This window comes from Sabethes cyaneus, chromosome 3, assembly GCF_943734655.1.
Source record: "Sabethes cyaneus chromosome 3, idSabCyanKW18_F2, whole genome shotgun sequence".
Lineage (NCBI taxonomy): Eukaryota > Metazoa > Arthropoda > Insecta > Diptera > Culicidae > Sabethes > Sabethes cyaneus.
The window spans coordinates 136,526,566-136,550,949 of record NC_071355.1 but is presented as its reverse complement, the minus strand read 5'-3'; the positions used below and the strand labels follow the sequence as shown (position 1 = coordinate 136,550,949).

The window sequence follows — 24,384 nt, the reverse complement described above, 5'->3', positions numbered from 1 at the left end:
GACTAGTGATGGCCAAACTGGGGCCGCGGGCCGCACGCGGCTCTTAATATGGTCCTAACGGCCTGCGGACTGATTTGATGGATGGTGGACTGAAACTATAGGGCAAATTTATGAATGTCAGAAGTCATTCCGGCCCGCGGGTCCAAGCGTGTAGGGCGCTATATCTCTGCATATTAGCGTTGATAGGAGGAAATGCTTATCAACTTAGGGACTATATTGGCTTGTTTCATTATGCCTGATTTTTGTTTTCATGTACAATAAATTCAAATTTGTCACGAGGTTTTCGAGTCACTTCAAATCTCGCATGTGCACAATGTTTTTAGATATAAATTAGGTATTAAATTATGGTTGATAGTGTAGTGTAGTGTAGAGGCTATAAAAAATGTGATCTTCATTTTCGTGGTATTGGCTTTACAAGAAAATTTTCGAATATCTAGGTTAGTCTCATACTTACATCTCAAGGCTCTTTATACACATTTTTACGATTTTCGAATTATCGCGGGTTTTTATGACAATTTTGGAGTTGACAGGGTTTTTTATGACCATTTTTGAATTAACGCGGTCTGTTTACATCATCGAATTGCCGCGGTTTTTTCCGCGATTTTTGAATTTGAGCGGTTTTTCGACGACTTTGAATCAACACGGTCTATTTTGTGACGATTTTTGTTTGTACAAGATATTTTGTATTACTGTTTTTTGTAAATATTATAGGACAAGAGTGAACAGAATCATCACGCTGTGGGAAATGAATGATGTGCGATAGAAAGGTTAAAATAGTAATGCGCATATAAAAAATCAGGAAAGCAAGCGCCAGAAGTCAGACACGGGGTTCTTCCGGCTCATTTTGCATGGTTAACTCGCGAGTGGGGCCGAGACCCAACTAGCAATATGCTGCAGCCCATCAACTCGCACAAAAAAGTCATTCTGGCCCGCGGATCTAATGAGGAGATCTGATTTGACAGCATAATGCTTATACCGTGGCCACCACTGCTATAGACGATAACCGGTGCTGTACGGCCACCTCGATTTCTCAGTTGTCCATTAACCAATAACTTTGAATTTTGGCATATGATTAGAAACTAATATAAGCTAGTCGTTCACTAAAAATCAACTTTAGACGTCATTTACAAAAGACGTCTGTCGAACAAGGGGGTTGGGGGGGTTTGAAGAAATGGACGCTGATGTACTAGCTGATATGGACGAAAAAGGACGATGGGGTGGGGGGGTTCTTAAACGCCGAAAAATACCGGACGAGAAATCGCGGTGGGCGTACAACGCCACCCATCGCCTTTTTCATGATTTATTACTAAAACGGCTTATGGAATTGATACGACATGTTCAGCAATGTTATACAGTACACTGAAATCGCTTTGTACGCGGTTTTTTTACACGACTATTTTTACGCGGTTTTCGGAATTTACGCGGATGTGCTCAAAACGTCTATTTTTTCGCGTAGTGTTGAAATCCATTTTTTACGCGAAATTTTGGTTTTTTACGCGGTTTTCGGAATTTACGCGGTTTTTTACGCGGTTTTCGGAATTTACGCGGTTTTGACTTACGCGGGACGTATCCTGCGCGTAAAAAGCGACTTGAGTGTATTACAAGATGCGTCTTTATAAAAAGTTGTACACTGTAAAAAAATATTTTTGGTGAAAATAAAAAAACAATGAAATTTTCAAAATATTGTATTACTTGATCTTGATCGCTTTTAATTTGTCCATCATGAAACTTTTAAAAACAGTAGTAGATATTACTACCTTTAATAAAACAAAAAATAAAATTATAAAAAAATGAACTTTTTTAGATATTTAACTTTTTAATTTTATTTTCTGTTTTTTGTCAACAAAAAAATATTTTTTCAATGCACATATTTTTTAGAAGGGCAATTTTATTATCTACAACTTTGCTGAAGACACCATTTCGATTAAAGCAACCATTTAGCCAATATAACTAAACTAAACAATTTAACTAAAAAGTTAAAAATTTTGCGAAATGGTTCACAGTCTTAGTGACGGTTAGTCGTGATTACTAGTAATACCTATTGTTTCTTGAGATTTATGATTTGTCCAGTTAAAGATTCGGTAATAGGACCCAATTATATGTAAGTTATGTAAAGTGTCATTTTACTCGACTGGTTTATTTTGGTATTGTAAATCAAACCAACGCGATTCGGTGCGATTAAGGTTGTGAACCATTTCGAAATTTTTTTAACATTTCGGCACTAAATTTTAAAAAAAGCCAATCTGCAAAATATAAACAAACCGAGTGAGGGTTCCTTTCCCTATACTAGTCCAGAATAAAATAACCCTCACTCGGTTTGTTTGCATTTTGCAGTTTGGCCTTTTTGAAACGTTGGTGCCGATTCAATTAAAATCTGGCAGACAGTTATCCTCCTCCGGTTAAAAATGACCCTGCTCTGAAGCATGGTTAAGAAAGCTTCAATTTGAGTAGCTGATTTTTTTCCATCCATTTGCATGGATCTATCCAAGGTAAAACACTTCACTAACACTGGTCTTTATCAGAATTTTTTTTCCAGAACAAATGTACACCGAAAATTCCTCCGTTTTTAATCCGGGTTAAATAAACAAATTACAAAGACGTATCTTCTTCCTTGCCTCATTTGCTCTCACTGAGTAAAGCAATTACTCATCTGTCAAAGTATAAAATGGTTCGCGATACAAATTGCAGATTAGCTATTTGAGGGAAAATAACTCAAATTTTAATTAAAAGTTACAAAATTTCGCAAAATGGTTAACAATCCGAGTCGATCGCTCAGAAGAAAAATTACTCGATTTCCTACAATGAGTAATTCTTGTTGAAACAGGGTCAGCACTGACACGAAGTCTTCAAATATTGGTACTTTTGTACTTGATTGGTTGAAAATAGTTAAAAATTGAGAATTACACTTTTAATACCTCAAAACAGTGGACCGCTCGTTCGCCAAGGGGCCCGACAGTATAAAAAATAGTTGAAATTTTAACAAACCTTGAGATCTATATCATGTAATGTTTCCAAAATTCGCAATAAAACAATCAACAAAGGGTATGGTTCTGTAAAGAAAAACGGCTTTAAAATGGAGTTAAGTTTTTTGCGGCCATGTTGGATTTAGTCGCCATGTTGGATTTTATCAAAAAACCGCCATTTTCTCCATAAGCCCGTCAATCGATTTTCATTTTACGAACACCATTCGAGAAAAATTCTACAAGAAACATGTATAAAAGTAGGGCTCACAAATGAAATGAAAAAATGGCGGCCATCTTGGATTTTATCAGAAAATGAGTTTTTTGTCATGAGCGTATCAACCGTATTATTTTTCAAGCTCTCCATTGAAAAGCTGAGAAAAAATGTTACAAGAAACATTTATCAAATGAGGTGTGCAGCAGCATAAACTAGATGAAACAATTAAGTATCTGTAGCAAGTAGGGTTTTTTTTCTAATTCCCGTCGACTTATTTCACGTTATTTAGTAGAATAGTTTCTAAATAACCAAAGCAACAAGTTCGCTTGAGCTAATAATTAATTTAGTCATTTGCACTCGGTCTTAATAAAGACGCGATCAAAATGGCATTGTTCGCTCCTCACTATAAAGATTATTTTTTTTGGAAATGAGCTTTTATGAATATAGTGGAAATTTATGTTTAATTCGTATCATTAAACATACAAAATTATTGTTTGTCAATAGTTTTTACAATAATGAACTATTTGAAAAAGATGTAAGTATTTTTTGTTTGAAATGAGCGGTGAATGGAGCTGAGCGGTGAATGGCGACCTTATGGTATTATAGTGGAAATGTTTAATTCGTATCATTAAACATACAGTCTATAGTTTTTACAATAATGAACCATTTTAAAAAGATATAAACATTTTTTGTTAGAAATGAGCGGCAAATAAACTGCCCATAAACGCATAACAGTCCCATATGACTTTTCACCATTTTTGAGATAAACCTGGGAATTATCTTTAACTTACCTATTCTTTCAATATTTCAAACAGGAAAGCTATGTTTGTTCCCAAAATGTTGAAAAAAATATTAAACTATGTCAGTCCCATATTACAAATAAACGCATAACAGTCACAGTAGTGAAAATATATGAAAAAGCATTTGATTTTGGAAATTCCTGAACCGATTTGACTGCAACAACTACCAAACGAAAGATTTTATGGCCTACAAGAACACTATTGAAGAAAATTTGGAGCGGATACACGGTTCCGAAGCTGTAGTCGGAACAAGTTCCGGAATATATGGAACTTGAACCACCTTGAATCACAATAATTCCATTATACGACACTTCTAGGTACTCGAATTTGCAAAACTAGACCATTGGTAGTTGTATAAAGTGTTCAAGACGTCATTGACCATATCTAACCACATATCCGGAAATGCTCCGGATACCCCTACAGGGATGAGTTTCTGAATAGAACTAAAACACAACATGTGACATCTCTAAGTACGCGAAAGTGCAAAACTAGCTCAGAATAGTTCATTTGCCGTCATATAATATGTCCAGGATCACATTGGTCATACTCGGACACGTTCTGGGAGTGTTCCTGATACAGGAAAGGGACCAGTTTCTGAATTGAACAAAACCCCTTATGCGACCCCACGATAACAAATTACAAATAAAAGCAGAAAATGCTAGGAACTGGAAGTTTATCTTCAGAGTTATCCTTACTCCCGTAAAATTTCAAATAATCCAGTACAGACATTCGAAACAGTTGAATTAAACGTGCACGTGAATTATCAAAACAACAACGACACGTGGTCTTGAAAATACTCCACCGGTAGTCACCGGCTCACCGGCAACGCAAGGATCAAGGCATGCTGTGAGTGTGACTGTTATGCGTTTATTCTTGCTTATTCAAGCACAAATAAACGCATATCAGTAACTTCGGTAGTTTTTATAAGTTTTGGAACAAATTGTAGGTCACTTGTGAACAAATTGCTTGTAAAAGTATTCTATGAGGTACATTCAAATAATATTATGATGATTTGGACGATTTGTTTCCAAAATTTACTCAATATTTAAGAAAAAATGTAGCGGTTTCAAATGCGTTTTTCGCCGCTGCACGTTTTTGCATATGTGACTGTCTTCCATTTATGGGCAGTAAAGCTGGGCGTTAAATGGCGACCTTATGGTAACTCTTTTACTCACAGTTAGGTAAAATCTAACAGTGTGATAGGCTGCTAAGAATTGATAACTTTTGTCCTTTCCTTCTCTACTCACGGTAATGGATCTTATCAAAGGGTATGACTTATTGTTGTTTATGATTTTTTAATATCACACATTTTGCGCGTATTTAGATATTAGTTCTAGAAGAAAATTATTTGAATTTAAATTTCAAATTTCAGAAGTCGAGAAATCATCTAGATTCTTTATCCAAATGACTTTCTAATATTTAACAACTCTTCGTGGGTGAATGCATGACACTGTCACTGGCTACGTTTTTGCTTGTTAACGCTATTTTTTAACAAAAGTCGAGCCAGTTAAGGTACAGGGATACCTCGATATAAGACAATTTAAAATTTCAAAAAGTTGTTTTATATCGAAACATGATTTTTTCAAGCATTTTTGCATTAGCACTCGCCAATTTTACTCTGTGTTGTGTGTTTACGTTTTACGAACTATTTATTATTGTATGAGCTATTAGATTTTTACAATTTTTAACATTATTTAGAAATAATGAACATCTTTTTGGCGCCGCTCTTGGATTGGAAAATTGGCTCAGGTGTCGTTACCAACTATATCAAAGGAATTTGTCTTATATCGAATTGTCTTATATCGAGGTTGTTTTATAACGAGGTTGTCTTATATCGAGGTCTCCCTGTACTGTTATTTTTTGTTATCCTCAAATAACTTAGTTTGTTCTATAGTGAAGCGAGTATGCAGATATTTGTTTCATGTGGTTGAACTTTTCGCTTAGGTATAACTTATTAGGTAGGTATTTTGTCTGATATGATATTTGTCATTTATATACCTTCTGGTGGGGCTAGTTTTGAACATTATTTTTTTCTGTTGCTTAGGATGAGGGTTCGGCTTTGTTTATTTACCGACCGTATTCCAAAAATGTTCTGGAAAATACAAATTTTACGCCTGCCTTGAACTTTGTTCTTTCGTCGTGTTTTGAGTATTGTTACATTTTTATATTTTCAGAACTCTATATTGTATTCCATTCAGTAAAATTACACACATGCTACTCAATTTATGAATATCACCACCTGGTAAAATTTGAGTTGTGCAAGGAGGTATCAGATTCTCATAAATTAAGGTGTTTGATAGCTCAAATTTTTTTGACAATAAAAACTTTTTTGACGGAGCTCCGCTCTGTTGCATAATGATTATAAAATTTATCTGAATCAAATTCATAATCCATTCTATAAACATGATCAAAACTGCATGGTAAATTAGCGTAACAAATGGGTCAATGCCACTTTAATTGTTAAAGTTATATTATTCTTCTCATAAATAATCCGTTCGGTTTTAAGTAATAGTTGCGTATGTTTAAGTAACGAATTGTTGTGATTTTTCCTAAATCTTTCCAGAGTTTTCAACCTGAATTTAAATATCGCGCCAGTATTATAATAAACAAATTTTTAAAATAATAACGCACTACTATGTTCCGAGTTACGGATAGATTTTGTGACGATTTTAACTTTGAATTTTAAGATTTATATCACAACTACCGCAATTTGATTTAATAAAAGCAAAATTCTTTCCTCACTAATTTAATTTATTTTTGAATAGAAATCTACGTTAAAATCATAATAAGTAACAGCAACAGACAGTAACTGTGATTGTAATCAGTTTTAATTAAGCATTCGTATTCATTACGTTCACTGCAAACTATGCAAGAAAAAATATGTATCGCTGTACAGGCTTTAGTTAGAAGTTCAGGTGATATACTAAAAAAAATATCACATTCACAGGGCTGATTGTGGTTGTAAAATCAATTTTGTGTGGTAAATATTTCTATGTGATGAAAAAGCAGTATTTGCACATGGAAATCGGTTTAAATTGAGAAGAATATTGTACTGTAAAATAACATAACAAAAAAATCTCGCAACACGAATCATGCAAACAATGAAAATATCAAATTTAAACACTGACAAACTGTAGTTTTATTCTTCAGAGATAGCCAAGTACGCTTCGTTAAACTTTATCTGTTGCTTCTGGTTTTAGGTGGTAACTATAAATTTTCCCCATTTTATTTATTTACCTAAATTATACTCCAGATAATACAGTTATATAAAGTTTGTTTGGTGTTTACTGAAAATATGAACATACTTGCATTCAAAATTCAAACATCTGGGACTGTGGTTGCCTAGCCTTTTATAGTGCAGTATGAAAGATACTACAGTTAGAAATTTATGTACGAAACTAACTAGCCAATTTCTGATGAACGTTTAAATATAGCTTACCGGATTTAATCTGTCGAAGTTGTTAAGAAGCTATTTCTGAAGATATTGCTGCGATGCGAACCTTACATCAATTCGACTTAAAATTAAGCAAATTATGGAAGATTACACCAAAAACATGCTTTGCAAACAAGTACATCGTTCATTGTCTTAACTATGGAAGTAATTTTGCTATGGCGGTAGATCATACTAATTTGTGGAAACTTAAGGAATAGTAAAGGTGATCTACGCTTTAGTTACTAGTTGTTAAATTTATAACTACTAATACCTTTTTTATTTACTGGTAGTAATAGTATACTTTGCACTGCTTAACTGCAATTTTTTGTAGTGCGATTTTCTTCTATGATTTGAAGATTTAAAATTTTTTCTGACTTCTAGATTTTTTGGACCTATATGCAAGTTTTGAAAGCAGAAGGCGCTTCTTGATAATGGGCTGGCCAAGGCGTTATGTTCGATTCCTTGGGGAAACCCGACCAGTGGTGAAAGGAAAAATAATATCAAATTATGTCATGGAAATCGATTAACTTCACACTAAAATTTGATCTTGTTTTTGGGTGACATAGTTGGTTAAATTACAAAAAATAATATCAAAATATTTCTCCTTTAAGGACAAGGTCGTCAGAGTCCATTTATGGCAGTCAGTATGGCACCGAATATCACCCTTCCCTTCCCTTCTCCAGTGTATCAACATGCTCTCAAAGACTCGGGAAACCATCACAAAAAAATAAAATTAGTTCAACTTAGGGTAGATGCTCCAGTAGTTGTGGTAGTACCAGTAGTGGTGGAAACTCGAAATATATCATAATTTTGGCGGATTTCGAGATAATTTCCGTTTTCTATTGTTAAATATATATTTACAGTTTTATCTAAGATACACAGTTAAAATTCAAGATGTTGGTGCAAAAATTACAAATTCCGTTTCAGCAGTCCAATAGAGTGCAATTGCTTAAGAAATTCGTAACAATCCATAGCATTTTAAAAAGCATACGTTGTTATCCACCTGCTGCCATGCTCATTACAAGCGTTGCTAAGGCGGTAAACAACATTCCACTATTATAGGCAAATTTTCCACTATTATAGGAACATTACCACTACTTTAGGAGCACATACTAATGTCAGGAAAAGCAATATTTTAGATATATTAACCAGCAGAATGGTATAATTTTGGTATGTATTTAAAGCCAACACTATGGTGCACCATATTATCATGTAGTTCAATTGGAAACTGATAAATTGAGCGGTCAAATTGTCTTTTCACACTATCCCCCGACATAATCCCTCCATTACTGGAGCATCTACCCTACCTGCTAGCCGTAATCAGATCTTGCAACTCGAAGCACTAAACATTGCATTCTATAGGTTCTATTACTTTTTTGAGCATAACTTACACTAAATACTGAGATTTCTGCCCAATTAAAATTCATCACTATATTTTCACTTTTTCGCCGTCGATTTTTCTTTAATTTTTTACGGCCGTTCCATTCATCACATCATTCGCGAAACTTAACTTGAAACACAGAAAACTTTAATTTACCACCCGAACAGTTATCTGGTAAGATATTATAATGATTTTGCCCAAACTGTTCACTTGAATTGATATGAAAAACTTTACTTCGTTTCGATTGCAATTCCGAACCCGCGACCGTCGTTATTCATACGTTATCAAGGAAACGAAGGTGATGCCATATTTACGTTGAGCGTGAAATTGGCCATTGGGGTGTCGAAAATATACTTATAAAATTCTCTGATAATAAAATTCACCGTAAACAACATTTTATGTGATAGAATTACTGTCGGATCTAGTTCAACAGCAAAAAAAGATACACGATTCTACGTTTCATAATTGTTCATAACAGATAATTACCTACTACTAGCAACTTAGCATAAACTAAACGATAGTGGAAACAAGTACTGAAATCAGTAAAAATGCAGCTGGCCTCTGACGACCTTCACCTTAACACCAAAAGAGTAAATACTTGTGTTATTTGAATTACCTACCAAGCAATAACATGACTGTATTTGGAGTTCGGAATAACATGTTTTAGTCTGATGAAGATATTGAACATCAAATGCAGTAGTATGTGAGATATTAAAAAAAACATTTTATAAAAGATACTAGCTGACCCGACAAACTTCGTATTGCCACAAATTAAACTGTGTTGTACGCAAATCATAAATCTCGGATGATGTTTGTTACAATCTCGAGTTTTGCTAGTTTCTGAGGAGTTCAACCTTAGATGATCCATTTTTGCAGTTACGTAACTGTGAAAGCATCCCAGGTAACCAATAAGCATCACCAATGCTATTCTAATGCAAGCCAATAAGCATTTAAGTCGCCTTAAATGCTAGTTAAAGGCTATTTTGACAAAATATACAGCTATTTTACTGCTAATCTTCTTATATTGCTGACAATGCTAATTTGCAGCTAATTACCGACACGAAGAATTTGAATAGAATTTTGGCCTGCAACACTCGCGGCCGTCTCGCCTTAATGATCTAGTGCTGCTATAGATAGTTTTTGTAGTCTTGTTATTGACTAATGTTGTATGGAAGAGTTTCGAATTTCTCAAGTTCGATTAGTTTTTGATTTACGCAAAAATTTCTGTTTTATTTGTATGAGAGTCCTTATCCCCCTTCCACAGGGGTGAGAGGTCTCTAACCATCATAAAATAATTTGGTGCCATTTGCTTCATTAGTTCTCGAGTTATGAGGAAATTTGTATTTCATTTATATGGGAGCACCCTCCCTCCCCCCTCTTATGAGAGGGAGGGGTCATAATTCACCATAGAAAAAATTTCTGCACCTTAAAAGCCCCACATGCCAAATTTGGTTCCATTTGCTTGATTAGTTCTCAAGTTATGATGAAATTTGTATTTCATTTGTATGGAAGCCCTCCCTCTTAAAGGGGAGAGGGGTCATAATTCCTTCCTAAAGAGGGGAGGGGTCTCAATTCACTATAGAAAAAAATCTTGCCTCCAAAAACACCCACATGCCAAATTCGGTTCCAATTGCTTGATTAGTTCTCGAGTTATTCAGAAATTTGTGTTTCATTTGTATGGTAGCCCCCCCCCCGTCTGGGTCTCTAACTATCATAAGAATCTTCCCCGGGCCCAAAAACCCCTACATGCAAATTTTCACGCCGATCAGTTTAGTAGTTTTCGATTCTAGAGGGAACATACCGACAGACAGTTAAAAATCCATTTTTATAGGTATAGATTAAGTGTCCATTGAAAGTCATAATAAGATATGATCAGACACAATCAGAAATTAAACTCATCTTACTACCAATGTTCTAAAGACTCATTAGCAAAATTAACAAATTGTGTTATCATGCATATCTCCACATCTACTGAAAAATAAAATATAATGCTATATTACCTATTTTGGAAACAAATTCTTTGATATAACTTCCTTCTCGGGAAGTAACGCAATAAATGTCTCTCAAGGCTTTGACCTTAGTTTGATTTTAGATTCACAATCATTCTAATTTGACTGCAACAGTCGTCTCGGTTCTATATTCCGATCGGGCCCGTTCTCGCCTCGATTCTACATTCCGATCGGGCCCGTTCCGATCAGAAACATCCCCATCGACGTGTGTTATAGCATACGTTGTATTCCGATCGAAGCGCAATTTCTGATCGGATTCGGTTCCAGCGGTTCTAACCGGTATGTAAAATAGAGGCGATTTGAATTCCGATCGACGTGTGTTAGAGCATGTTAGCTTCCAGGTACGATGCTGGTCTAATACACCAGTCGTTGTATGTTCGAATCTCAGCTTTGCTAGATAGAGTCAGTTTGGACCATTGCACTAACCCCGAAACTGTCCTGCACTCCAACAGCCGGCTGCGAAGTCTGTCGATAAAGAAGGATCATGTCATAGAAAGAGGTTTTTAAGCCCAAAGCTTTACTTTGTTGTGTTAGATCACAGTTAGATACAGTTCTAATCGGAGTAAAATTTTTGATTGGAGCGGGTCCGATATAGAAGAGAGTACTTCACAATCAAATTTCGGCTTACGTGACAGGAGACATGGTTAGTTGCTGATATTTATATTGTGCTTCCCCGGCGTTGGTTCTTGACATACCGCCAAATAGCCACGGGAAAAAAGGATAAATAACAGCATTGCTGTCGTAACATGGTATATAAACAGTTACAGAATCGTTGTTGGCGAAAAGTCGTACAATCGTTTAAATTTCTTTACAAGAATTAATTGTAAATTCATTGGTCGATCACGATGACTTGTAAGGCTCCCAAAAGCCTTGTATTTGCATATATGTTTTTGAGATCATATTATCCTTGTGAATAGACATCCAAAAAGAAACAAATTTTCTTGAATTTTTTTGTAATTTAATTGTCCTTGTTGTGAATATGTATTCTAATTAACTAACGTCAGCATATAAACGACAATACGTTTGATCGACTGCATCTGAACTAAGAGAATTCTATGGTTAAGCCATTAAGTAATTATTTTAAGCGCAGTCTTCAATATCGCAATTTGATCAATCTTTTCCGCAACTTGGGACTTTGTTTTGGATGTCTATTTGCTATGATAATATATTCATATTCGACTAAACATTCACCCATGCTGAGAAATTCCGAAAAACTTCCTAACGAAGCAGTTTGTGATTATCACGTATTAAATATACTAGTTCTTTTGTCAAAAAACTATAATGATTTTACCACACGTACTTTCACTTTACAGAAGATGCTTCGCAATCAGTTATATCTTTAGATTCTCCATCGCCTCCTTCTACACCAAATCCTCCAACATACAGCGACAACATTCCGTCGATGTCCAACAGTAAGTGTTGAGCTTCACAGGCTGTAATGTATTATTTAGTTACTCTTTTGTTTTCAATAAATTATTTTATTACTTTTAAGACCTTGAATTGTTATTCAATAATTTATGAACACAAATACACATACATACAGATGTTTCATCCACTACGACTAGTACAACTTCAGTTCCATACCAGCTGCCGATAAGTCCTCTCGAACAAGCTAGCAATTTACAACTGAATCCACTTGCAATGAATAGGTAAGTTTGTTCTGTTTAAACTATGATAGTTCTTCATTTCAACCATCAGATAACTATTTCTAAAGTAGTTGTTGAATAATGTTCATGCTAATCATTCGTTCAGTTCTCAAATTCAAAGTGATTGCAAATACTCTAGTTTTTTGTGATTATTTTTCCAAGATTTGAACCGCCGCCTGATGATTTACAGTCATACATTTACAACCGCTTGATAAACGATGCCCATGAACTATCTTATCTGACGAGCCAGTGGAGTGCACAAAATTATACGCATATGATGGATAGCGAGGACATACACAATTCCCAGAACTAATTGCTAATCGTCATACCGATTACGGCCTTATACTAAATATTTTTTAAGCTGCAATCGATATTTAATGCCAGGGACCAATATCGAGCATATAGTGACAAACATATTAGTGACTATAAAGAAGCTAGAATTATTTTCATGTAAAAATAATCATTTTTCTTTCACTCACTTAAGTTTTATATTAATTTTTGTAATGATTACTTACTATAAATGATTTTGTCGGAAACATCCAAAAAGCATTAATTAAATACATACTGTTACAATTATGTACTAAAAAGAATTAGTTTGTTATTCTACGTATAAAAATTTTCAATAAGATTTTCGTAAATCATGAAAAATATGAGTAAAAAGATGCATATATACATAAATAAGCAAACTGCCGTTTGTAATCAGCTTTCTAATAACTACGTTTCGTGAATTAGTGAGTTTGCTGTGTATGCGAGAGGTTTTACAATAAAGGCCTTATTTGGTCGGATATAAGAAATAAGAAAATAAAATAAATTCAAAATTTAGCATCAAAAAATATTTTCTATTTTTATTCACTTTAAATTAGCGGTATATGTTTACTTTTTTGTTTGAACCATTCATGTTTAAAACACCTGTCAGAAGGATATTTTTTATCTCTTTTGAATCATACCTACTTAAATATATAATTAAGTCTCGGTAAAGCAAATTTCCGAACTACGTAAAAACATGTCCATTTTCCCGCGATAGTTACCGTAATTCCAAGTATATTTTTACTGAGATTCCGGAAAAGAAACGTGTTTGTCGAAAAAATCTGTAAAACAGCAAAACACCAACCTCAGGAAAATAAAATGCCGAGTCTCGGTACTTTAAGGCGTTATACCTCCATAGTACGTACCCTCGTTAGTACGTACCCTCGATAATACGTACCCTCCATAATACGTACATTTTGCCTCGATAGTACGTACATTTTCCAGCAATGATTTTTTTTATTTTCTATATAAAGCAGAAACTTTTTTATGAATATTTATGAGTCAATACAAGCAAATACGTATTCAATAATTATAAATTTTTGAATAATATCAGCTATTTCTATTATGTAAAAACCATTATTTTAAAAACAGTTCTGAAATAGTAAATTAATAAAATATACGTTCTAAATAACAGTTATTTTAGCATTCCGGGCAGAGTCATTGCACATATCGGCACTAGATATTGCACAAATTTTTGCTCAGAGAATTAATCTTTTCTTCGATTCGCAATCTTCCCAACTACGACGGGGGGATGTGCAGGCAATGTTATATTCGTTCGTTTGCAGATACTGGTGTTCATCAAATACATGTAATACGATTACTACCCATAAAAACATAACTGTCCCATATGGAAAAAAGTGAAGTGTAGAAAAATGAGACTGCAAGCAATTGATTAATTTGTAAATATATATGTTGTGTATCATTATACACGAATTATTGTACTTTCTTCGGAGGAAAAATCACGTTACATTAGTAATTAAACTATCCACATTAATTTTGTTGTAAAGTTAAACACAAGCGCATTTTTTTCAAAATTTCGAAGATTGGACAGTTATGCTTTTATTTACAAGCGCAAGTTGCTAAGTAAAAGCATGTCTGTCCCATATTTTCTTTTAAAATTTTTAACAGTACATACATGGCGGAAGATAGTTCCTATGCCAATGTATGCACAACCGGGTGCTCCTATAATATTTCAGGATTTTAAAATCGGGATTAAAGAAGCCAAGAAAGACATAGAGTCATCGGTCTGGATTCGAAATACATCTAGATCTATAAAAATGGATTTCTGTCTGTCTGTCCGTATGTTCCTTATATAATCGAAAACTACTGGACCGATCGGCGTGAAAATTTGCATGTAGGGGTTTTTGGGGCCAGGGAAGGTTCTCTCGATAGCAAAAGACTCCTCCCCCACTTTGCTGAAGACACCATACCTTTATGAACGTATTTAAATAAACGAAAATTTGTATCACCCTAATGAACCACCAAAATCACATTAGTTTGCTATACCGCAAAAATGAGTCATTTTTGAGGAATAGTGTCTTTGGAGAAGTTTAATAATAAAATATAGCGCATCTTTCTGCACTTAGGGTAGCCGTGAGTTCACCTATTAGGGTGATACGAACTTTTGTTCGTATGTTTGAGTTCAGTCATACAAGTCTATGCCTATAAAAATGGATTTCTGTCTGTCCTATGTTCCTTATAGAATCGAAAACTACTGAACCGATCGGAGTGAAAATTTGCATGTAGGGGTTTTTGGTGCCAGGGAAGGTTCTTATGATGGTTAGAGATCCCTCCCACCACTAAGAGGGGGGGCTCCCATACAAATCTATACCTATAAAAATGGATTTCTGTCTGTCTGCCCGTGTGTCCTTATAGAATCGAAAACTACTGAACCGATCGGCGTGAAAATTTGCATATAGGGGTTTTTGGAGCCAGGGAAGGTTCTTATGATGGTTAGAGACCCCTCCCCCCACTAAGAGGGAAACACAAATTTCTGCATAACTCGAGAACTAATCAAGGAAATGGAACAAAATTTTACATGTGGGTGTTTTTGGAGACAACATTTTTTTCTATGGTGAATTGAGACCCCTCCCCACTTTAGGATGGGGGTTCCTATACAAATGAAATACAAATTTCCTCGTAACTCGAAAACTAATTATAATCAAATGGAACCATATTTGGCATGTGCGTGTTTTTGGAGGCATGAATTTTTTCTGTGATGAAGAAAGGCTGCCCCCTCCCCCCCGCAGTGGCCGACGCTTCCGACGGCGGGTCACCGGCGCACACTCGCGGCCTGCGGGCGTCTCGCCCTGAATCATCTAGGAAATATTTGCTACTCTTGCTTTGATATATACGTTTGTATTTGTATTTGAATATAGGCTATGAGCCCGTTATCCTTACTTAAGACTAATTTACAAACAATTATTGGAGAAATCTTACATATAGAAACAAGTTACATATAACATAAAAATATAATCACTAAAACAGTTGTCCTCTGTAATATAACCTAAGCCTATGTTTAATGGTATTTGAGCTCATGTCAGTGGTTATAATGTGCTGAAGCGCGTTAAAGGCGTTCATGAAACGGGAGGTTAGTTCGTGCTGTGAATAGTTCCTAGAACGAAATGGTGGGTCGAAGATTCTAGGTCGTCGAAGTGTAACTGGGCTGTCGTTGAAAATTAAGCGCATGGTCAACGGTTGACTAACGGTTCGTCCTGAGAGTATGTTCGTGAAGAACACGATATCAGCTATCTGATGCCTTGAGTGTAACGTGTCAATGTCCACCAGAGAATAAAGGTCATGGTAGGGTGGTAGCTCGTCTCCATTCCATCCAAGATTTTTGAGAGCAAACCTTACAAATCTTTTTTGGATTCTCTCAATGCGTTGAATATGCGTTATACATTGTGGACGCCAAACAACGCTAGCGAAATCCATACTCCATACTCGCAAGCAAGAAACTTGTATACAAATATTCGGTTAATTTTAAAGATTCAGCACAATTCAAATCCATTTTTCTGTCTCACGAAATGCGAAGCGGGTAGAGACACGAAAATGCAAATTAAAGGACGGAAGGAAGAAGGAGATGGGCTTCAAATGGTGAGTTGACAACCTGGAAGGAGCGTCAAACACAGCTCTGGTCCTCACAAGCTCCCGCCTCACGCCTCCACGAGTCATATGATACCAAATGCGGCGTAGCCTGGGCAATGTTGTCAATCTGACAATAGCGAAGTGAGGAGGTGCGACGCGAATACTGGTGCGATAACCATAGCATGGCGTAGAGGAAATGCTTCGTCAAACACGAGCGTCTGTTCACCAAGAAGGTGCGGCTCAAACAGCGTCTGTTCTCCATGTTAGGGGCGGCTGATTATTATACTCGTCCTTATGCCAGCAGGGACTCTAAACAGTGCTGTGCACGATGGTCCTCCGGCGAGACAGGGGGTTAGGGGCAGGCCCAACAAGCCGCCCTGGAAAACTAAAAGTTACCAACAACGAAGAAGAAAATAGGGATCGGAACAATCGGCGTCGACCCACGCGACGAAATAAGGACTACGATTGGAAACTCGGGACATGGAATTGCAAATCGCTCGGCTTCCCGGTTTGCGATAGGATAATATATGATGAATTACATCCCCGAAACTTCGAAGTCGTAGCACTGCAGGAACTTTGCTGGACAGGACAGAAGGTATGGAAAAGCGGGCATCGAGCGGCTACTTTCTACCAGAGCTGTGGCATCACCAACGAGCTGGGAACCGGTTTTATAGTACTGGGAAAGATGCGCCAGCGTGTGATTGGTTGGCAACCGATCAACGCAAGGATGTTCAAGTTGAGGATTAAGGGCCGTTTCTTCAATTACAGTATCATCAATGTGCATTGCCCACACGAAGGGAGACCCGATGATGAGAAGGAGGCATTCTATGCGCAGCTGGAGCAGGTGTATGATGGCTGTCCGCGACGGGACGTGAAAATCGTCATCGGTGACATGAACGCGCAGGTAGGACGGGAAGCTATATATAGACCGGTAATCGGGCCAAACAGCCTGCATGCCGCAACGAACGACAACGGCCAACGATGCGTAAATTTTGCAGCCTCCCGCGGAATGGTAGTCCGAAGTACCTTCTTCCCCCGCAAAGATATCCACAAGGCCACCTGGAGATCACCAGACCAACGAATAGAAAACCAAATTGACCATATTCTAATCGACGGTAAATTCTTCTCTGATGTTATAAACGTTCGCACCTACCGCAGTGCGAATATAGATTCGAATCATTTCCTAGTTGCAGTTTGCATGCGCTCAAAACTCGACGGTGCATAACACGCGTCGAAGTCGTACGCCGCGACCCAACATCGAGCAGCTACGAGTCACCGGAGTTGCCCAGGAATACGCGCGGCAGCTGGAAGCAGCGCAAGCACGGAACAGGCAAAACTCGGTCTTCCGGAGGAAAAAGCGCCAACAGGAAGATCGGGATCGCGAGGCGATGGAAGAACTGTGCCGTGCTAACGATAAACGGAGATTCTACGAGAAGTTAAACCGCTCGCGCAAAGGCCATGTGCCGCAGGCCAATATGTGTCGAGACTCAGACGGTAATCTTCTCACGAACGAACGTGAGGTGATCGAGAGGTGGAAGCAGTATTATGACGAGCACCTTAACAGCGATGTAGCTGAACATGGAGGTGACGATATGGCAATAGATCTTGGAGCACGTGCAGAAGACGACAGAATACCAGCCCCTGACCTCCAGGAGGTAGCAGAAGAGATCGGTCGGCTGAAGAACAATAAAGCGGCTGGGGCTGATCAGCTACCCGGCGAGCTGCTGAAATACGGTGGTGACGCACTGGCTAGAGCGCTGCACTGGGTCATTGTCAAGATTTGGGAGGATGAGCTACTACCGGAGGAGTGGACGGAAGGCATCGTGTGTCCGATCTACAAAAAGGGCGACAAGTTGGATTGTTGCAATTACCGCGCAATCACACTGTTGAACGCCGCCTACAAGGTACTCTCCCAACTTTTATGTCGTCGACTATCACCATTTGCAAAGGAGTTCGTGGGGCAATATCAAGCGGGATTCATGGGTGCCCGTGCCACCACGGACCAGATTTTCGCGCTTCGGCAAGTGTTGCAGAAATGTCGCGAATACAACGTGCCCACGCATCATTTAGTCATCGACTTCAAATCGGCGTACGACACGATCGATCGAGATCAGCTATGGCAGATTATGCACTACTACGGATTTCCGGATAAACTAACGCGGTTGGTCAAGGCGACGATGGATCGAGTAATGTGTGTTGTTCGAGTATCAGGGGCAGTCTCGAGTCCCTTTGGATCTCGAAGAGGGTTACGGCAAGGTGATGGGCTTTCATGTTTGCTGTTTAACATCGCTTTGGAGGGTGTGATAAGAAGAGCGGGTATAGACACGAGTGGCACGATATTCACGAAGTCCGTCCAGCTTCTTGGTTTCGCTGACGACGTTGACATCATTACACGTTCCTTTGAGAGGATGGCGGAAACGTACATCGGACTGAAAGCTGAAGCCAAACGGATAGGACTTGTCATTAATGTATCGAAAACAAAATACATGAAAGGAAGAGGTTCTAAAGAAGTGAATGCTGACCTCCCTCCCCGGATTCATTTAGACGGTGATGAAATCGAGGTGGTAGAAGAGTTCGTGTATCTGGGCTCACTGGTTACCGCAGACAACGACACCAGCAGAGAAATACAAAGACGCATTATGGCAGGAAATCGTGCCTACTTTGGACTCCGTAGGACGCTGCGATCGAACAAAATTCGCCACCGCACGAAGTTAACAATCTACAAGACGCTGATTAGACCGGTAGTCCTTTACGGCCATGAGACATGGACTATGCTCGTGGAGGACCAACGCGCCCTTAGTGTTTTCGAACGGAAGGTGTTGCGCACCATCTACGGCGGAGTGCAGATGGAAGACGGAACGTGGAGGAGGCGAATGAACCATGAATTGCATCAGCTGCTTAGGGAACCACCCATCGCTGCCACCGCAAAAATCGGTCGCCTACGATGGGCTGGGCATGTCGTGAGGATGTCGGACGACTGCCCGGTTAAAAAAGTTCTCAATAACGATCCGACTGGAACGAGACGGCGGGGCGCGCAGCGAGCAAGATGGATCGATCAAGTGGAAGGCGACCTGCGGACCCTACGTAGACTACGTGGCTGGCGAATTGCGGCCATGGACCGAGTAGAATGGAGACGACTTCTTCGTACAGCAGAGGAAACCACGGCCTGGAGCTGATTAAGTAAGTAAGTAAGGAAGAAGGAGATGAAGTCATGCACGCTTAGCCATAAACAACCGTTAACGAGTCGTTTTACGAAACGTACTTCCGATCACGATTACCGAACATGCCTTGCAATTTGTCTAAGGATTACAGAACTGCTATTCGACCATTTCAATCTGGATCGTGAAAGAAGGCAGCAGTGTGTTTGAGTGGTTAGCGCGTGTGAATTTTTGTAAGTCTGATATGTGAGATTTTCTGAACGGTTTGATTTGAATGTATGTTCCATAGGTTGGAAGCTAGTGCGGTCGAGTAGAGTGCGGTCATTGTTTCGTCTACGGACGCTTTTTTGTGTGCAAGTTGTGTAGCGAGAAGGTAAGAGTGAGAGTTGATAGTGTGTGTGATCAGAATGCTGAAAATGCCATTCAGCCGGTAGACGGCTTCTCTTTGGCTTTTTTGCTTCTTTTTCCGCCAGCCATATTCTAGCAACGGATCTACGCCCCGCAACCTCACGCTGCTAGTCCAGTCCACGACAAATATCGGCCGTTCGACACAAAGTCGATAAGTGAGGCGATTTCCGATTCGGACGTCGACCCGCGCAACGCCAATTTGCACCACCGAGACCGCCGGCAACTTTTTATCCGGTTATTGTTGAGCCGCTGGAGCCCCATTCGTCGGCCCACGGTGTCATTTTGTTGGTACGAGCAACGCCATCGCTGATGAGACTTTTCGGCCATCACCTACAACTGCCGCAACGTCGCCATTTTGAGACAACATCTACACTATTGGAGCATTGGGACAACTGACGGCTAAAAATAGCCCGCAGCGATCTACTTTACCTGCGTGAGTAAGAATACTTCATTTAGCCGGCCGCAAATAACTCACTCACTCACTCACTCACACACACACACACACACACACACACACACACACACACACACACACACACACACACACACACACACACACACACACACACACACACACACCACACCACACACCTTCTCGCTTTATTGCCACTCGAAGGCTTTTGCCGAGTGTGCTTTCAGCCGTTCGACCAATTGCGAATGTGCTTAACGGGGGACCCTACTCTGGAAATTCGGAAAAATCGAATTTTAGTTTTTTGCATTTTCGAGAGGCTTATAGCTTCAGAAATGTCACGCCAAAAGGATTTTTTGATATCTGATCTTGTCGAAAAATTACGGCGAAAACTGTGGAGTCACCTCAAGGGAAATGCATCGCTGTACGAAACATTAAACGCGTTTTTCTTGAAACCATGTTTTTCAGCTGGCGGTACGTGTATCTCAGAATCCAGTGGTCCGATTTGGCTAAAAAAAATTTTCAGCATGTACAATTGAATTATCTAAATTGTTACGTAGCCGTTTTTCGATATCTCAATTTTTCAATTTTTTATAAGCTCGCAATTGGCGATTTTTGATGAAAAAACACCTTTTTTTGGAAAATATGCCGCCATTTCGGTAATATTTCGAATTTTCAAAAACCGCTACGTAACAATTTAGGTATTGACCTAAAGCTTCAAAATCATCCTTAAAATCCGTTTTTCGATACTCCGTTGGTTCCCGGCACGTACCGCCAGCAAGGAACTATTTTTTAGAAAGCATCCACGCGCCCAGCTGCCACCAGCATAATAATCACTAGGATTGGGCAAAATTCCCGAAAGTATCGATAATTGAATATCAATATCAAATCCGCCGCTTTATCGATACCGCCGATATATCGTTCGTTAAGCATCGATATTAGATTTATCGATACTATTCAAGGCGGCATTCTGGGATAAGGAAATGCTACACAAAAAAGGGATTCATAAAAGTTAATCAATAAAAAACATGTTGAGCTAAGAGAGTGCCCCCAAAACACGCACGCAACACATCACTCGCTCCAGTGCAGCGCTATTTTGGACACGTCGCTTTGTACGGGAAACCGCACCACCTATTCGCGCCCGACTGAATCGTATATGCTGCCCCAAAATCCACAAAAATATGATGGGTTGTACTCCCGACACATCTGGATGATTTGCCGAAGAGTAAAAATCTGATCCGTAGTAGCACTGGCCTCCATAAAGCCCACCTGATACTTCCCTACACACTCTCCTGCCACCGGGGATAGACGACGCAACAAAAGCTGGGAGAGCATCCTGTTGGTGGCTTTGACCAACGTTATGCTGCGGCAATTGCAGCAATCTATCCGATCGCCCTTTCCGTAGATGGGACAAACCACACCCTCAATCCACTTTTCCGGCAGCCCTCTCCCAAACCCCTGAAACCATCCAGTGAGGTGTCGTTGCTGGCGGTTCTTGACCATTCCTGCAGAATTCCACCGGGAGTTGCTCCTTTCCGGTTCTAGCTCTTTTCGATCTCTGTCCCACCTCTGTCACTTTTACCGCTATTACGGCGTGTACAAAGCTGGAAAGTCTTTGTTATTGCCGCCAACGCCCAATAATACTTTCTGTGCTCTCGGATCAGTTCTGAATTGGATAAGAGTCAATTCCAATAAAGAAAATTTGAGAATTAACCTTAGTAGATGCCTCAAAAGAAAACAGCACGAGAAAAAATCCTGAAAATATTGCTCTCTTGAGCCTTTCCTGGCCTAGTTTTAGCCTATATTTTTTTAGCTGCATATCCCACTTTATCAAAACAGTATCGGGATGAAATTATCGATTTAGCATAATATCGACGTCGTAAGTATCGATGAAAAATATCGAAATATCGGCCTTCGAGTATCGATATCGCGGGTATCGATACGGTATCGCCCAATACTAATAATCACTATTTTGGCATTCAAATAACAGAAAATACATGTTCGAATATACCTCAACCTGTAACCAAAATACCCCAACACTTAACTATAATTCCAACATGCGGAAAAAAATCACGGAAATCCATTATTTTTCGACCTTCCAGAGTAGGGTCTCCCCTTAATTTGACCGCACGATAGGAGATAGTGGGGAAGCAAACCAATTGAGTGAGGAACATAACCAATGATCGATCAACAAATGTAGGGTCAGGTTGGGCAAGACGGGTCACCTAAGGAAAGTACCCGATGCGTTTTTCTACGCATTCAATTTTAAGCCACTTATAATTTATTTCCATGGAGTCACTAATAATCTCTTCCGAAACAATCAACAGGACCGATTTTTCGAGGATCATATATTTTTTGTGAATACATTTAAAAGATATGTTATTTGAAGCTCTCAAAAAGTACGGGGCAAGATGGGTCAAAATGCGGGGCGAAATAGGCCGCGTAACAAAAAGCGATTTTTTTTTATCGAAAACCTCTATGAATTCTTTACAGAAACAAAAATTATTCATTTTTGCTGCAAAAAACGACTTATATATTTCAAATTTTTATATTGGCGACAAAAATAAACAAAATATATATATAATATATAAAGAATAAAGAAACTCAAAAATACAGATATATGGACAAACATAGGGTGCCACACAAGGTTGATGATAATGATAAGAGCACACAGAAAACATATTGCTATTTTTTATGCTGACAAAAAATTGGATCTGCTTCGTTTTGTATCGTTTCAGGTATCGCGTAAGAAATGCAGCGATTTTACATTCAAATATTTCTATCGAAAACGGGTAAAAGATAAGCTACGAATTATGATGATTATGAAAGAACGTTTCTTTAGGTACTATATGAAAAAATCGTTGGCTTGGATTAAGCTGAAACTTTCATGTTAATGCAACTGACCTATCTTGCCCCGTGACCCGTCTTGTCCCACTACACCCTACACCACTAACCCTACAAACCAATAAATACAATTCCATTTGTACCGTTGAAATAAGGAAAGTGCTTCCCAAACAGACAATCTTATCCGAAAACAAATCTCTCCCATTCCGCGTCCACCTTGTTTGAATTAATTTTAGCTTTTCTTTTATCCGACGGGTTATCGGTAATTAACCCCGCTGCTGCGCTGAAGCGAAATAGAGAAATTGGTCGAAGGCGTTCGGCCGGCGATGAGAACATACTTTTTTTGAGGCGCTGCAAGTTCTCGTGCTTCGGTAAGACGGTTGTGGTAATAGCTAAGTGGAGCAGTGGCTCCATCGTACGTCGGACGGAGTAATCCTTTTCGGCCTTTAAAAGCTCCTTCGTGCTCTACGCTATTTCGGGACCTAATTCATAACCTCCCCTGAGATCAGGTTTCATGCTGGGTAAATCCAACCTGACGGGTGGCCCTCATTAGAGATTGCGCTTAAGTCACCCGTTTAACAAGTCCTAAAAAGAATTTAGCCAACGGAAACAACTAGCGGCCCTTCGGCCAGCTTCAACTTCCCAATCAGTACACGTCTCGACGGGTAGCAATACCCCGCGAGGGTGGCCGTGATGGGCTGCACGTTATGAGGGTAGGCACTCCCAAATCGGTTCACGTCTCGATGAGTAGCAGGAGCGCCGTTATTGGAGCAGTGCATAAGCACGCGGGAATTTCGGGCCAGGAGCAGTGAGGTTTTTAGTGGGTTAGAGTCCCACACCGTGCCACATAATAATTACCATCATTAGTGTGCCAGGCATCGAGCGTTTCCTCACCTAAAAAAACACACACACAGACATTGCTCAGTTCGTCGACCCCCACCGATTGGTATACTGCCGTGAATCGCATATTAGTCACATTTTCTATGGAATTTCCTATATAAATGGGACTGTTATGCGATTCACAGCAGTATAAATGACTCGGCCCTCCGGGCCTCGGATCAATTTCATGTTTTTCGACCAATTTCTAAACCTTTGTTATACTATAACAAAGGTAAAAACACAGACTAAGTAAAAACATCAGCATTCCATATACAATTTCATAGCGATACAACACATCCAAGTTTATTTTCTAGCTGACAATGCATCGGCAAGTAACGGGTGAAAT

The 24,384-nt window shown here is 38.8% G+C and overlaps 1 protein-coding gene across 2 annotated transcripts in view; it reads left to right on the top strand.

The window, feature by feature from the left end:
* LOC128744239 (E3 SUMO-protein ligase PIAS2) overlaps nucleotides 1-13,313 on the top strand; it is a 64,281-nt gene extending 50,968 nt beyond the window's left edge. The window contains exons 10-12 of one of the 2 annotated variants that reach the window (XR_008412373.1): nucleotides 12,114-12,212; nucleotides 12,293-12,449; nucleotides 12,609-12,625. Coding sequence is in view for 1 of the 2 variants with exons in the window: in XM_053841090.1 (XP_053697065.1) it covers nucleotides 12,114-12,212; nucleotides 12,344-12,449; nucleotides 12,609-12,759 (356 nt within the window). In the remaining variant the exon portion in view is untranslated. Of the gene's footprint in view, nucleotides 1-12,113; nucleotides 12,213-12,292; nucleotides 12,450-12,608 lie in introns of both variants that reach the window. The other variant, XM_053841090.1, reaches the window with a different exon arrangement.
* Nucleotides 13,314-24,384: the final 11,071 nt, after the last annotated feature.